The 15804-nt window shown below is 40.5% G+C and overlaps 1 protein-coding gene across 1 annotated transcript in view; it reads right to left on the reverse strand.

The window, feature by feature from the left end:
- Nucleotides 1-381: 381 nt before the first annotated feature.
- TNFRSF8 (TNF receptor superfamily member 8) overlaps nt 382-15804 on the reverse strand; it is a 37219-nt gene continuing 21796 nt past the window's right edge. Inside the window, exons 4-13 of the mRNA XM_069782493.1 lie at nt 14911-15001; nt 11239-11364; nt 10663-10818; nt 10467-10560; nt 9752-10032; nt 9428-9538; nt 8819-8866; nt 7629-7654; nt 5545-5752; nt 382-4039 (exon numbers count right to left, since the gene is read on the reverse strand). Coding sequence (XP_069638594.1) covers nt 3795-4039; nt 5545-5752; nt 7629-7654; nt 8819-8866; nt 9428-9538; nt 9752-10032; nt 10467-10560; nt 10663-10818; nt 11239-11364; nt 14911-15001 — 1386 coding nt within the window. The 3' untranslated portion in view covers nt 382-3794. The remainder of the gene's footprint in view (nt 4040-5544; nt 5753-7628; nt 7655-8818; nt 8867-9427; nt 9539-9751; nt 10033-10466; nt 10561-10662; nt 10819-11238; nt 11365-14910; nt 15002-15804) is intronic.

Genomic DNA, 15804 nt, shown 5'->3' on the forward strand with positions numbered 1-15804 from the left:
GGTGTTGGCTGCTGGCCGGACACGGAAGTTACTGCAGGTATCTTAGAAGGGACTCTCCGAGGTGTAAAGGGTCTCTCTAGTCGTGGTTATGCTCCGTTAGCCCCAAAGCGTGAACTTGCCTTTTGTGGCGTTCTGGCATGCTGCGCTACCCACCGTTCCGCCACGCCACGTTCACTCGTGTCTCGTACACGCTGCCGGGATGGTATAGAGAGACCTGAATGTGAATTCAGACCTGCTCTGCTCTTGAGAAAAAACTCCAGCCGACTAATAGCTTCGTAAGCTTTGAAAGGCTCTCTTGCAAAAACATTCTTTCTGCAACTGATCCATGTACTGAAATTACCAACAAGGAAACATTTACGTACCAGGCAAGAAAAGTGTGGCTATGGTCTAAAACCCATGCAATTTTTAATTCAAAGATTACCAGCATTATTAAACTAACCAACTATAATACATCTAGCAGGTTGCAATGCACATGATTCATCTAGAAAGGTGTTCCAGTAAAAAAGATTAATTTATATACAGAGCTGAAATATACAATTAGCTGTCATTACAGAACATCCTTTAACAATCACAGCTGGGTGACCATGGTTATTCACAATTTGTGGATACACAAATTGGCGTTCTCTAAAATGAAATACAAGTTCCTGTATTTTTCTAGAATGAAGCGCATGCACTGGAAAACAATGAACTAAGCTGACTGGAAGTGAGGAAAAGGTGACCAGTATTTGTCCTACACAGTTTTTTCTTCTTCCTTGCATTGCTGTTTTATGTCAATACTTGGTGACTTGACCTTCTGTTGCACAACAAGCACTTAAACAAAAAAATGTTCGTTCTGTTTCCTTCTTCATCCCACGTAACTGCCACTGACATGGCGATACTGACAGCCAAAAGAAATTTCAATGCGAGCATTAGGAGCAGCATATCTTCTGAATGAAACAAACAAGAACAAACACAGACGTACACAGAAAGGATTCACTAATTGCCTCTCTTGCAAGAATCAATAGACGAACTAAAATATACAGTGGCAGCAGTTGTTTTTAGAAATTATTAAAATAAATGTCCTGGACTTGCAGAGAAGAGTAGAATTCAAGAAGTAAATACTGGAACTTACAACACTTGAAATGACAACCAGTTTTCAAATATACTACAGGTAGATTATCCATTGATGAAAGCCAGTGACTAGATCCCATAATGCTGAGATTCTCCCACTTCATCTCTGGGGCTGCGGTTCCAGAAAAGTATGAATTTCTCTTCATGTATTTCTTCAATCACAAAATCTGGAGTAAAAAGCTTCCCATATATTGCGAGGCTTAATGGATAAACAAGATCCAGTGGATCTACTACATGGAGATTTTCAAAAAGCCTTTGATGAGGTTCCACACCTAAGGTGGTGGAAAAACAAAGTTGTCACAGGATTGGAGGAAAGGTAAGTTTATGGATTTGATAAAAGTTTACAGGATACAAAAGTTATGGCTGTTTAAAAGCAGGAAGGAAAGAGCACAACATAATGGTAATTTTTCAGGACAGAGAACAGTTAGCAGGGAGGATTGGTGGGGCCAGTTCTATTCAATATCTTCATCAATGATCTGGAGAAAAGAGCACCCACACAATGAAAGTAATACTAAACTTCTCCAGGTACTTACATGACATACAGAGGCAAGTAAAGCCAGAAGGAGCTCATAAAAAGGAGGCAAATGAGCTTCTACATAGATAAACACAAGGCAATACATTTAGGGAAAAATAATCTAAACCACGCGTACATGGTGCTGAATTCGCATCTAGCAGCTGTTGCTCAGAAAAGTGATCTTGGAGTCATTCTTGATGGTTCTCTGAAATCGTCTGCTTAGTGTGCAGGGGCAGCCAAAAAAAAGCAAATAAAATGGTGGGCATATTCTGGAGAGGTATTGAGAACAAATATAGAGTATCATTTTGCCGCTCTTTAAAATCTTGGCCCACCCCTCTTCTTCAGTGCAGTGCATGATTCTAGCCTCCAGATGTCCAGAAGAATGTAGTGAAGTTAGAGAAGATGTGGAAGAGGACAACTAAAATGACCAAGGCAGTGGAGCATCTAACTTACATGAGAAACGTAAAAAGATGGGAACTCAGCTTGGAGGCTGAGGAGGATACAATCAAGAATCATAAAAGCAACTCAGTATTGCACTACATGCTGTAATACAGGAACCAGTGGCACTCACTGAGATAAGTAAGAGGTCAGTTTAAAAGTGGTAAAAGTACTTCTTTACACAGTGAAAAGTAACTACCTGTAATCTGTTGCCACAGGTGCTTATGGAGGCAGACTGTACCAGGAAATTCAAAAGAAAGAAGAAAAATTAATGGCAGTATGAATGAACGCTAAAGGCTAGGACAAACTCTTTTAACATCCTTAATCCAATTACAGCTGATGTTGCAGAACTATGAGGAATGCAAGCAGCAGATATTAACCAGGCTTATGTGCTCTTCCTAAATAACATCTCTTACTGCGGCTCTCGGAGATAAAATGTTGGGCTTGTACTACTCGTCTGGCCCAAGGTGTTTTTTATGACCTTATGTTCCTTTTGTGTGTTCTAAGACAAAAGACGCTGAAGTTGCACAGCTGTTATTGCAGTACTCTGTCCAGGGTAAAACTACAAAGCAAGTAATTGGTTTTGTGGTTCCTTTTTTTGACTGTTAAGGCACACTTTGTCATCTTGTTAATTTTCCATTGTCCTGTGCAAAAATATAGTCAGCACTATTACACTTACAGTTATCAAACAAGCAGTGTGAGAGATTGAGAAACAGCATAATGCAAGCCAGTTGACCACAAAACGGATTTTTTTTTAAAGACTAGATATGCAAATCAGTATCAGCCTGATGATTATGAGCAATTCTAAACAAGCAAAGATTAACAGTGTTGTAGGAAATAACTGCTGTGCCTGTTTTTCAGTCCTTCCTTTTTGTAGAAAACTAGTTTATTTTCTTCTTTACCCTTTTTACAGACTCCACGCTGGGCTAAACCCATAGTTCATCCAATATCCAAATTTTCAGCCAGTTTGGCTTCCACCAGAAGATGCCATTTTGTACACCTACCGATGATTTGAAGTAGTCAAAAAACATGAATCAGACTTCAAGAATTAGAAAGAATGGCCTAAAGTACAGTGGACTTCAACTAGTTTTATTTACCTTCTGTTTTCTGAGCCTGTGTGGCACCTTTTGATCCTATTTCCTCAAGAAATGCGAAGTCCACAAACTTAAGAGTTCTGTTTGTGTTAGGTAAAACTGAAATTGTCATTATTTTCATTCAAGAATTGAGGCCTTAAGAAAAATACCAGATGTTGCAAAATATATGACAAAATTGGAAGTACTGATAATACTGGAATAGACACAACATATGAAACATGGCTGAGTCTCAAGCTTAACTCAGAATTCTGGCCAGAATTTTCATACGATAATAGAAGTAATCAGACATAGTTTTCAATCCATTCCTTCATGCAGAGAAAGCAAGTTGTGAAACTTGAGTTGGCATCCAGATGTGCTCTGAATTTTGTAGCTTTGATTCAAATTTGTTTCCAGCACGATGCAGGGAGACAGAGGGAAAGAGAAATATTTGACGTCAGCTATGAAGGCCAACAGTTTGGATGATCCTCTCATTTGTTAGATAAAATAGGTTCTAGCACTCCTTGTTTGAATGTGTTTCAGTGTTTTACCTGAGTTTTCAGGTAATCTAAGGCACTATGTGTTTACCTCCCTTGTCATAGATTCAGGCTTAGTGTCACACTGGATGTTTCTGTAGCTTCACACATCTTCTCAGCGGGTTATCACTTTTCAGTGGCAGTGGTGGGGTGATGAAATTCCTTTCCCTCTTCTTCCACAGGAACCGTTACATCATTCCCTCGAAAAGACTCTGTTTCCTGCTCTGGATAGTGCATTGCCAGTTCCTCTTCCACGTTTTCCTGGGCATCAACACTACTTTCACATCCTCTAGCAGCACAGTTCTTGCCACTAGGCACTTCTGAAATGGACCCCACAATAACAGTGTCGGCCTTCATGATGTATATTTTTTCTGAGGAAGGAAAAAAATAGTGCTGAGCATAGTTAACAATCACTGCTGACCCTAGAGATGGTTCCTTTTCATGCAAAATTTTTATTTGGTACTCGGTTTTTCTTATCCCGCTGCCCCCTTGTTCTTTTTTTAATCAGAGGCATGCAGATCAAGCCTGTCACTGTGAAAACACAGAATTCACTAACCCACTAAAGCTTTTCGAATTCACACATTATAAGTTGTCTATTTCATTGTTTATTTATAAGGCGCTTTTAATTTTGAAATCAAACCACCGAATATACTAAGTGATAAAGAAGGCCTGCACATTTTGTACTACACTGTCTGGTTTTGGACCACTGTCAATGGGGCTCTGGGCATTTTAGATCACGTAGATCTAACTCCCGTGTGATGAAGCAGCTGCACTATAGCTAGGACTACAGGAGAAAGACAAATTAGAAAAGGCAGTAAGATGTTCACAAGAGTCTGTTAGAAGAACCAATTAATCAGGATCTGGGGAAGACAGATATGGAGAATCCAAGTTTTATACTCCTGCTGTTTTGAGAAGCAACAATACCTGCATTAAAAGTAGCCTTTGGGCAAGGATCAGCACTATACAGAAATTCTGGGTAATTATCTGGGGTCTTAGGACCTGCAAAGAAATTAGTTTCTTTCCAGCAGAGAATCAGCTACAAAATTTTCTGGGTTAGACTTGAACCTTGTGTCCAACTTGTTGACCCTACTCCTTTACAAAAGGTAAATAAGGCCCTTGCTATGGCTTGGATCACTACATTTTATTCAGACATATGCTGCAGATCAGACAGTGTAGGTTATTGTTCACAATTGCTTGGAGATATTTGGGTATGGTAAGTCAAATCCTCACAAGCAACCCAAGTCCATCACTCACAGAAAAAACAGAAAGGGCATTTAGTAAGGGAAGGTCAGCTCTAGTAACACCAAAAAAACCCTTCAAATAACCTCAAAATGGGGTTTGGAAACATTGCCAGAATGTCTCATGTAGACTGTGTCTCAGATAACAATTCTCGCCCTGTGAGTAAGCTTGCTTGCCTGACTTTATCTCCTACCCTGTGCCATGGTCGAAGACTTTATGGGAACATATGGGAGACACATTTCAAGCTATTACTGTGAAACCAAGAGAAGAAAATGATAGCTTGAGACATGTGAAGTACAACTGTCATTAAGTATTACAGCGTCATTTTCCAGCTGACATATTTTGGATTTCAAATTTCTTCTGCAAATTTACATCTTCTGCAATGAAAAAGAGGAACAAGAGCATTTTTCTGTCAGGTTCATAAGTGACTAAGGCAAATGTGAAAATAAGAAAGCATTATATTCAAATGAATAGATATACCAGAATTTGTGTGTCAAAAGTTCTGGAGATTCAGACCCAACCTTTGTTAGACACTTTGGACACTTTGCAGCTTACTAATAATCTCAGAATGACATTATGTGCCCATGGTTGAAATATTGAAAAGACAAAAGGAAAAAAGAAAAAAAGCAAGACTTACCAATTCGATTATTTGTGTGGTCTCTCACTCGAGAATTGATAGGGCAATCTGGAGCATTTCCATTGCTCTGTGTCACATCAGTCAGACTCAGTTCAGGACTATATGCTTTTTCTGTGCTGGAGACCAAGTTATTGTTGGTTTCCAAAGGGAGGGTTCTGTCAATTAACTCCTTCTCTTCTGGCCCGCTGTCAGTAGTCAGTATGATCTTCTGCCAATACAAAGAGGAGAGTAGAAGTGGGGTAAATGTAAAAGCAACACTGTGAAGATTGCAATAGATCTACAGAATCCTTCTACTGGAGTCAGAATAACATAATGTACTTCATGGCACCACTGTCACAGGGAGTAAAAAATCTGAAAGTGCCTAACTGATATAGAAACATAAGTTTCTTTGAACTAGGTTCCTGCATCACTTAAGGCTGTATTTAAAAATAGCATTTCTAAGCTAAATTCACAGATTTTTTTATGATATTTGCAAGAATATACCTCACTTCCACTGAAATCCAGTTTCCTGGACCTGCTTGGATGCTTTGCTAAGTTCCACTGCCTTGTCCGCAATTTAGATGCCGATGAACCTTCGTAAATTCACTTATTTGTTATGTTGACTTTTTGCCACAAGTCTTATACTGTATGCTCTGTTGCAGAGTCTGCTGTCCTGTAATATAGTAACAGCTGCATTCTGGGGGGCTGAAGCTCAGTAGCACTTTCCAGCAAAAAGTATAACATCAGTAAGAAAGATAGATGCTGGAGGTAAAAATTTTAAGGGATTTGCTCAGAAAGAACTTCAAGATATTTTTCATATTTAGTTGTGAGATAAGTATCAGAGGACAAACATGTACAGATGTGTAATCATATGGTGAGAGAGTCAAACAGTCAAAACTGAAAATATATGGTTTACCTTCCTCTTAGATTTTGCAAAGACCTACCACACTCCTATGGAAAAACAAAACAAGCCAGAGGTTGAACTGGCTGAACTTCAAAATGGAATTGCCTCAGCAGAACCTCAGGTAGAAGAAAAAAGCTCAGACTAGCTATTATGTGAAGAATTAATTACAAACAGTCCTTTAAAAGAGGAGCCAGAATCTGAGAGAGGCTAACGGTCCTGCATCACAAATTTCTGATGGTTCCTAGCTCTGCTTCTGTTTCCACAAGGTTGGAAAAGGAAAAAAACCAAACAAACCACAACATAGTAAGATTTTGAAATGTGCAGTTTAAAACTCTTGCTCATGTCTGACTGACTATGAAAGCAAGAGTGCAAGCTCCCCACAATTCAGGAATTAGCAGTGACACATTGAAATTATGATAGCTGATTGCAACCAGATTCATTAGAATAAGTAGTATTTTGTATGTGTGCAGATGTGCAACATTTAAAAGCAAACTGATTTGAAAAAAAAAAGGAAGAGTCTAGAGAGTGTTTTAGCAGATATAGACAATAAACTGTGAAGACTCAGAGGATGAAAGTTGCTGTAATTTCACTGAAAGTGGAGGAATCAAACAGAGCTATGATGATTTCAACAGCTGAGGAACTGCTTTCTGTTGTTACCATATTGACTGATGTTTGCCTTGTTCATATGCAAACCATACTGTTAAACCAGAAGCTGGTCCTGCTGGAAAGTCTTCCAGACAAACAATACCCACTGTGTACCCATATTACACTCATGCCAAATCCTACAAAGATGGAAGGTAACACAGAGGGAGGCAGAAGAGTACAAATCCTACTGGTGTGACTGGAGCAGTAAGATAAAATGGTACTGACAGACAAAGTTTTCCCAGAAGGTAGAAAAGGCATGTTCATCCTGTGATTTTGGATCTTGTCCCATAGAATGCAACATGAATGGCAAAAAAGCAAATCAAATACCCCCTTCACAAGCAAGACTGGCAGCATCACATTATTTAACACCACATTAAACAGCCCAGGATGTGAAAGTACCAAATCCTAGTACATCTCATCACTGCACCTAGGGGATGATGTGTTGCAGAGGGAAGTCCAAACAAAAAGGCTGGCACTCTTTAACAGGACATTTTAAAATATCATTATTTACATTGGAATGGAAAGTGATCTGTTTTGGAATATTGTTCACACTTACTGCGCATTTGTTCACTAAATCAGAACCTGCAATGGAAAGAGGAAAAATTATCAGAAGAAAATTCACAGCAATCACAAGAATGTTAATACTTACTCTGAAAGATCACCTAGCCATGTCCTAAACTACTCTACTGCCCAACCACTGAGGGCACACTTACATGACACGGCTGAGGTGAACCGGCAACATGTTGCTGCCAATACTGTGAGGTCCTGCTCTCCTCAAAGCCCTTTGTGGCCACCACTATCACTCTCCCCACACCACAGATAGTATTCATCTAATGAAATGATGAACTGATTAAACCTTCTAGATAAGCAGAAGACAGGCTTATTAAAAAGAAAAAAGTAAAAAAAAGTTAATAACTTTCTACTGGATTAACAAGTTGGATTAGTTCATCATGTGGTGGTCAGACGACTATTAAGGGGATGGGATTTTATGCAAGGATGGAGGAAGAGAACACTGGGAAAAGAAGAGAGGTGAGAAGAAGGGAGTGTACGGCATCCTTCTGTAGTACCATGAAGCTAGACAGGCTCAGGCCTGCTATCTAATTTCACCCTAACATGCAGCCACCTTTATTTTCAATGCATCAGCTCTATAATGCTGCACAGTTAACAGTTTCTCCTGTGTAAGGCAAGTAAGGAAGCAAAAAATTCCATTTTGAGAAAATTAAGCTGCACACAAGAGGTTTTAAATTGTATTTCTGAATAAATGAGTATAAAAAGCTCTGATGTGTGGTGATGAGGAGAATCTAACACAACAGAGAACAGATTAGTGAATGGAAATGGAAGTGCTGAGAGGGATTAGTTAATTGGGCAAAATGTGTGTACTCTAGGGGATCTGTACAGGTGGTATGGCTAACACCCACTTGTTTTGGAACACGTCTCTCACATTTGAGTGCCCAGAAATTAATGGGGTGTTTTTCCAGAAAAGCCTCCCTGCACTGACACCTCGCCCAACCATTCAGATGCAGTGGGGGAAAAGTGCCATCTAGTGGCTTGTCACATCCAGAGCATCACCTGCCTGCGCAGGACAGACAACAGGACTGGCCTTTTGCATGTCAGCAGAGATACACGTTTGACATGAAAAAGTTCCACGTTTTAAATGAAAATTCCATGAAATAAAGTTCCATATTAAAACTATCCACTTATTCTCTAGACAGATGGATTACAATTCCTCATCCATTGGTCACTCACCTTGAGATTTGAGTCTGGATTTATGTGAAGTGATGGAACGCAGATGTGCTAATAAAAGAAACCATTCATTTAGCAAAACTCATCGTGGAGCATACAGGCTCTAACAGCTTTACCACACCCACAGGCCTACAACCAACCTACAACATGCACATCCTGCTTTCTATAAAAGAGGGAATGTGGTTCCACAGGAACACCCCACACGTAACTCTAGGCAAAGCTACAGAGAGTCGGTGTGAGTAAAAATCACTCTTCCTCTCATGCTCAAAGTCCAACCCCATTCCTGGAACCAACAAATACTCACAAAACACTTCAGGTATCATTTAATATTAGTGTCTGTGCTGAGAGAAGAAACCACTGGTTACCTTTTCCCCACCCAGCTTGTAGCATCTTCCTCCATAAATTCACAGCTGCTTCAATCTTTCTCTCATGTTCTCCAACATGCTGCATGAACTGTTTGCCTAAAACCCTTATCTGGCCCACCTGCACCAGGCAGTAGTGAACATTCTCTTCCCCAATGACCTCCACAAAATTTTGGGATATTTGAGTTCCCAGTTGGCATATACTTGGAGATCAAACAGCATGCTATGTATTACAGCTTTAAAAACTCACGCTTTCCTTTGAGGATGAGGATCCGCTTCTTGCACACCTTCCATTTCCAAATTAACAGCATGCCCACAAGTAGCACTATCACAGAGAGAACCACTGCCCAAAGAACTAGACCTACAGCACAGAAAAGGAAAGGGAGCACAGGAAAGGCTAAGAAAAGGCAGAGGGAGAATCTATTAGTAGATCTATGTGTTTGGACATAGATCCATGGACATCATTTCACAAGCCATAGGGGATTTGCAGGAAGCTCCCACATAAAAATTGCATTTACCAAAGATATATCCAAATAAAACATGCTAGGCAGAGTAAATGCCTTATCTTTATTACCTCCCATTGTCGTCTCCCCCTTGGCTGAGGTGGGAAAAGTGCCAGCCAGAGCTTTCTCCTCAGGAGTTGAACTAAGGTTTTCAGTCGTTATGGCACTTAAAAGGATACTACCCATGGTCACCAGGTTCTCTTCAACCGTCCTTAGGTCAGAGTTATTTGTTTCATTGCTGAATCGCATGGACAAAGTGCTTGAGGTGAGGTAGGTGGGCAATCGGTCCAGGCAAACCTGATCGTGTGTGGCATTTCCTTTGCTTAGTGCTATTTTGTTTAACTTGGCACAGCTAGGGAATGAAAAAGAAGAGTGTATCAGTGCTAGAGGAAAATGCCGTGGTACAAGATAAGAGTATTTTCCACGTGGCAAACATCCCTTTGGTCATTTTTCTACCACCTGCATTTATTGCTTTCAGTGAAAAAGTCATTAACCTTCTTCTCACCCCTGTGGCATTAATTCTTTACCTGGAAGCAAACCTGATACTCACACGCCTGTGTAATTCTGCTGTACTTAGTAAAGTAAAAATGAGGCAAGAGGGTTTCCTTCCTCCAGTACAGAGCTGTGCAACAGGTATAAAAACAGGCCTTCTAAACTCTGCACATAGGCCCAAAGCGATCCCATTGCCTCAAAGATAAATTTGTATACTTTGCACCAGAAGGGACAGGTGTCCCTTTTAGTCCTCTATTAGCTTTAGTTAGTCACTTGAAAGAACTATGGACTTACTTTGTGTGGGGCTTGCAGATGTCGGTGCTGGAATTTTGATCAGAGAAGGTCCCAGAAGGGCACTCTTCACAAGTAACATCATTCGTTGAGGTGCCTGAATAAAAATAACAACTGAGGACCAACCAACCAAAATGCATCAGGTCCAGGCCTATGGCCAAGATCAGAAAAGGTAAGCTAGACAGGTAGGAATTCCTACCTCTGACTTTGACTCCAAAACCAGGCTTGCAAAGTGTGTGCTGCTGGCATCGTATACAGGTGTTCAGAACAGGGGTTTGACAGAACAGGCCTGGTCGGCACTCACACACACGGCTAGAATTGAAGGAGCAGGGCTCTTTTTCCACAAGGTCAGATTCTGTGGGGAAGAAACAGATGTGGTAACAAAGGATCACCCTGCAATGAAAATGTAGAGTTGGGGCCAAAGCTGAGCAACATCAGTTCAAAGGCTCAGGAAGTAGAACAGGCTGCTGGCACTCTTCGTGATGGCAACTTAAGTCACGAATAATTGGAGAAGCCTGTAGACAATGGCTTGTAATATAAGAGAGAGAGCAGAAATCAGACTTGGATAGCACTGGATGAGAGAATTTTTAGGTAGTCCCAGGTCACACAGAAAGAGATACTGATTATGTGCAAGGTAGCATTTGGCTCTCTAAATCAGTAGCCAAGGATGGATAATTTTGCTGCTGGAAATTCTAACTGAATAAAATATAAACAAAGTGTAAATAAAATACAGAGAGAGAATATAACTGTGAGGTATGTGTGAGGGAAAGCAAACCTTTTGCGCATGATACACAAGCGTCACATCGTGGCTTTTGGAATGCTTCATTCACATATTGTTCGGGTCCACATCTCATGCAGTCTTCATCTGGGTCCCTAGGACATGCTTTCTTCTTAACATAGCCTGGAGAAATAAAAAAAAAATATGCAGGATACCTGTTGAGAATCACTGGAGGCAACCATCCTGAAGTGTTCTTGTATGCTCATTTACCTGTTAGACACACTACCACAGTCGTCTTCTCTTTGTACCTGTCATTTGGTTTCTCTAGCACATTTTTGTCTTTCCTGTTCAAGTGTGAGGGGATCACAGCTGTCCTGTTACAGCAACACTATGCACAGTATTATCAGTGTCAGTATGGATTGCTGCAAAATGGGCACATAGGACCATTTGCTGACAGTTAGAAAAGACCACCAAGTCTGCAGTGAGGGCAATATTTTCCTGCCACTACTAAGTTCCCAGGCAATTGTTTTTCATGTTTTCTTCTTGACTATAGCAATCGAGTCCTCATACATTGCTACCTAAATCATCACTTTTTCTTTCAAAAGCTGACAGAATCGCCTAGGTGCACATGGATTCATGCAGGGACAACCCCATCTCCCACGTTCAGAATGGGAGGTTACAAGATGGTAGGTACTTTTTGAGCTGTGCCCTACATACCCCTAGCGGATTTGCAGTAGGTTGCTTTCTGAGCAGTCCTGCTAATTTTACAGTTGCCTTGGCAGTTGTGAGATGGTTTGATTTTCCAGTTGTTTTCCTTTAAACAAATCAAATTACATATCTATGTCTTTCTGATGCTGGATGCATAAGCTATACACTTTCTCTGCTCAACACTTCCAACTCACCTGGACTCATTGCTCACAGTTTGTAGGCACACTACCCACCCTGGATCTCTCGAACCTTCTGTGTACATGCAGCATGCATGAAGTTGAGCAGCTAGCTGAATTAGATGACCTCTGGAAGCCTTTGCCAAACCTAAGCTATTCTATGACTTTATATCTGGTAATCATTGTCTAGTGACCAGCTTTTAAAAGCATCCATCTGGCAAGTTAGGTACAATAACCAGCTAGGAGTGTGGGAAAGGCTGGGACAGAGGCATTCCTAATGTTTCAGTTCCTGAAGCAACAGATGAGGTATTCTACCGCTGGCCATAGTGCCAAAGAAATCAGAAGGCACAGTGGTCAGCTGTGACCTCGTGGCCTTGCCAGGAGGTGGAAATAACTACCAAAGGAAAAGCTAAAGCAGCAACGTAAAGATAGGAGGAGTTGAATGTTTCACATGTGGAAAACAGAAGGAGAGAAACAAATCCCAGTTTCAGCATCCAGCCTGCATCACCAAAACACAAAGAGTTAACCACAGGAAGGGGGAACCTGGCAGGGAAATAACTCACCTACTCTGCATTTTGGCAAGCATGATATAGGAGTGCAGGTAAAAACAGCTGTGCTGTATTTGGCCCACTAAAAAGCACCAGACAAGCCCAAACCACGTCACTCTCACCTTCTCAAAACTACCTGTCTGAGACTGTTCCTTTCAAAGTGGGGGCTGACTGCTGAACCTCAGCACTCGGGCTGCACACATGTGTACCTGCCCGTGTATGTCATTTTCCCCTTCCTCCCCCAATAACTCAAAAGCTTTAACTTCAGTTATTTGAGATTTCCTGTACACATGGGTCCCTCCCTTGGGGGATGTGTGCCCCAGGTGCAGTAACTTTGAAGCTTGCCTAACAGTGTCTTCTGGTGCTGTTCTCCACAGATTGTGTTCACAGCTCAACAACCAGATAAAAGCCTGAGCAGTAGGAATACCAGCTGCAATCACCTGTACTGAAAAAGGTACTGAAAGTAAGTAGATGAAATAAGTGTTTTTCTTTCATGAGTATGTGCATTCATTCACTCCTGAGGCTATGCTGTTAACTGTGGGTGGGAAATTATCCTGAGTGTTGACTGCAGCACTATCTTGTGGAGCTGGATTTAGAGTCTAAAACAAAAAACCAATCAAACAAAAAAGGTAAAAAACCATAAACAGAATAAACAGAACTGAAGTGGAATACCAACTTCTGCATAACATGAGCTATTCTAGCATATACCATTATTTCCCATGAAAATCTCTGTTCCTCCCCTTGATAGGAGGGAAATACTTTGTTCTGTGATGACAGAAAGAAAATTTTCTTCTGGTATCCCAGGTACCAGAAGTCTCATTTTACCTGCACAAGAATTAAGTACATGAGAAGAGATGTGGCAACTGTAGAAATTGATTAGAATGATCTTTTGAGGTTTGGTTTGAAGTTTATCTTGAAATTAACTTTAAAACAGAGGATGGCTTGCATGTGGGCCAGTGTGTACTCAGATTGAAAGCTGTACATCTGTGGGCTGGAACACCAACGAAAGTAAAGCCAGGCTGCATCAAGAGTTCAAGATGCTCCACTTTGATTAAATGCAATTTTAGAAAAGCTTCCCTTTCTTTGCAGTGAGCAGCTGAGTTAGTAGCAGATATGAACAGGTTATTGCTTGAAGGAGTAGTGGAAGATTAAAATGAAAAGCATTGTTATGAGTTTCTGTTGTGAAGGAGGCCCTGGAGGATGTGATGTCCAAGACTGACATGAGCAGGTGGCAACAAAATGAGTTTCAAGAATAAGCAGAGGTGGAGTGATTGAGACTGGTGGCTCATTACAGCCAGATGTAAATCAGATCTTTGCTTTTCACAAGACCTCACTGACATCTGTCACTGTGGGAGCTTTTGCAAAGTATGGTTTTGAGGGAGAAAAGAGCTTTTCTTGGGACTGGCTCAGAGTCAGATCCCCGCCCCTTTTCTTCTTTTACAGGACCAGTTTCCCCATCCCTTGGTCCTGTTTACTTATACAACTTCTGAATGATTCTAGTGGTATGGCCAGGAGTACAAGGTGTCCCAGTGGGAACTTGGATGTAACTGCATGCAAATGCTTGCAACCAAGCGCTAAACCTCTTTTTATTATTAGAGCACAAATAAATGTCAAAAATTTCCTTAAAAAAAAAAAAAAGAAAAAGAAAACATTTCTATAAGAAGAGATTGATGACGGTGAAGTACCATAAAATGCCCCACCCACTGAGGGTTTTTTTGGCCAATAGGGGGAGTTTCAGACATTTCCAGAACTCTTGTTTCACCAAGGTGTTTCCTGCTTCTGAGCTCACCTGCCTCTGAGTCATAACTAGCTTCCAGCAAAGCTCACTGTGTCCCCTGACAAGGGGCTGTTCCCTTTCTCATGTGAGACACTTTCTAAACTGTTTTGACTATGAGGGTAATGACAGATTTTCCACACCTTCATTTTATGTTTTTTGTCTCTGATCAGAAACTTATTTAGCCTAATTTCACTGCACTATTTCACACCCTGAGGCAAGCTGAAATGAATTCTTAGAGCTGCCTACTTCTAGCTACTTCAGAGTGTCAAGTTAACCGATAAAAAACACATAAAAAATCCTAGCAAGTTATCTTGTTTGCAATTTACAGATTGTTTGCATGTAGACTGAACAAGAGCAGGGCAGTGGAGAACAAGTTCACATCTGGATCCACACTAGACAGTGATTCATGAAATTGCACTTTTCTTCAGGGTCAAAGTGCAATTCCACAGACAGACATGGTTCCTAATATCTCTACAAGAAGGGCTCCATGTTAATTTGATTGAATTATAAATATACTGACCTGAGGGACACTGGTAACAGCAGCTTTGTGAAGTTTCATCATAGAACCAATTCTCAACTGTATCACAGGAATGAGATGGGGTTAATGATGTCTTGAAATTGAAACAGACAAAAGACACAGTTAGAAAACAATTAGTTCTGTATTAGAGCAGATCCCGCTATCTGTCTCAAGTGATGGTAGTTGCAGACTGTAAGGAAAAGCCTACAGCTTTTTGAAAGTTCAAGTATCCCCAAAGCAACTCAATTACTGTTGCCCATATGCTTAAGCAAAGATTGCAATATTCAGTATATTTAGCAATAATTCAATATGTATGTTCACTCAGCAGGCTCTTTTATCGAAAGTCATTTAAATCTAGGAATGGAATATTGTAGCCCAACCTGTGTATCAAGCATTTCAGCACTCAGAAACTAACTCGTTTCATATAATAAAAAGGGTAGTGGCATTGCACTACAAAAATGTTTTTCAGCCAATGCTCTGAACACCCTTTGAAACCTAGCTGCAGGATCAGTAAGATCACCAAGAAAAGCTTGTCTGTTAGTCTGCGCCTCCTTTAGAAATCTTGTAGTAGTTAGTAAATTAAAAAAAGGCTAAAAATCACTGTCCTGAAATGATCCCATGTTAATATGAGGATTTTTAGAAAATAAAAAAAAAAGAATCCCTAACATCCATAACTGATTTCCAGCTCTGTGTGCACTGGAATAAGAGATGGTGTCATAATCAGCATCATCTAAATCTAGCTAGATTGGCTGTAATCCACAATGACAATTCTTGTTTGCAGAAAACAAGTCTTACAGTACAGTTAATTTATGCAGTCATAATGCTTGAATTTAGCAACCTAAAGATGTGTTTATTATAAACCAATTTACTTATCATTTAGGGACAAATCCTACACTG

Source organism: Haliaeetus albicilla, chromosome 4, assembly GCF_947461875.1.
Source record: "Haliaeetus albicilla chromosome 4, bHalAlb1.1, whole genome shotgun sequence".
Taxonomy (NCBI): domain Eukaryota; kingdom Metazoa; phylum Chordata; class Aves; order Accipitriformes; family Accipitridae; genus Haliaeetus; species Haliaeetus albicilla.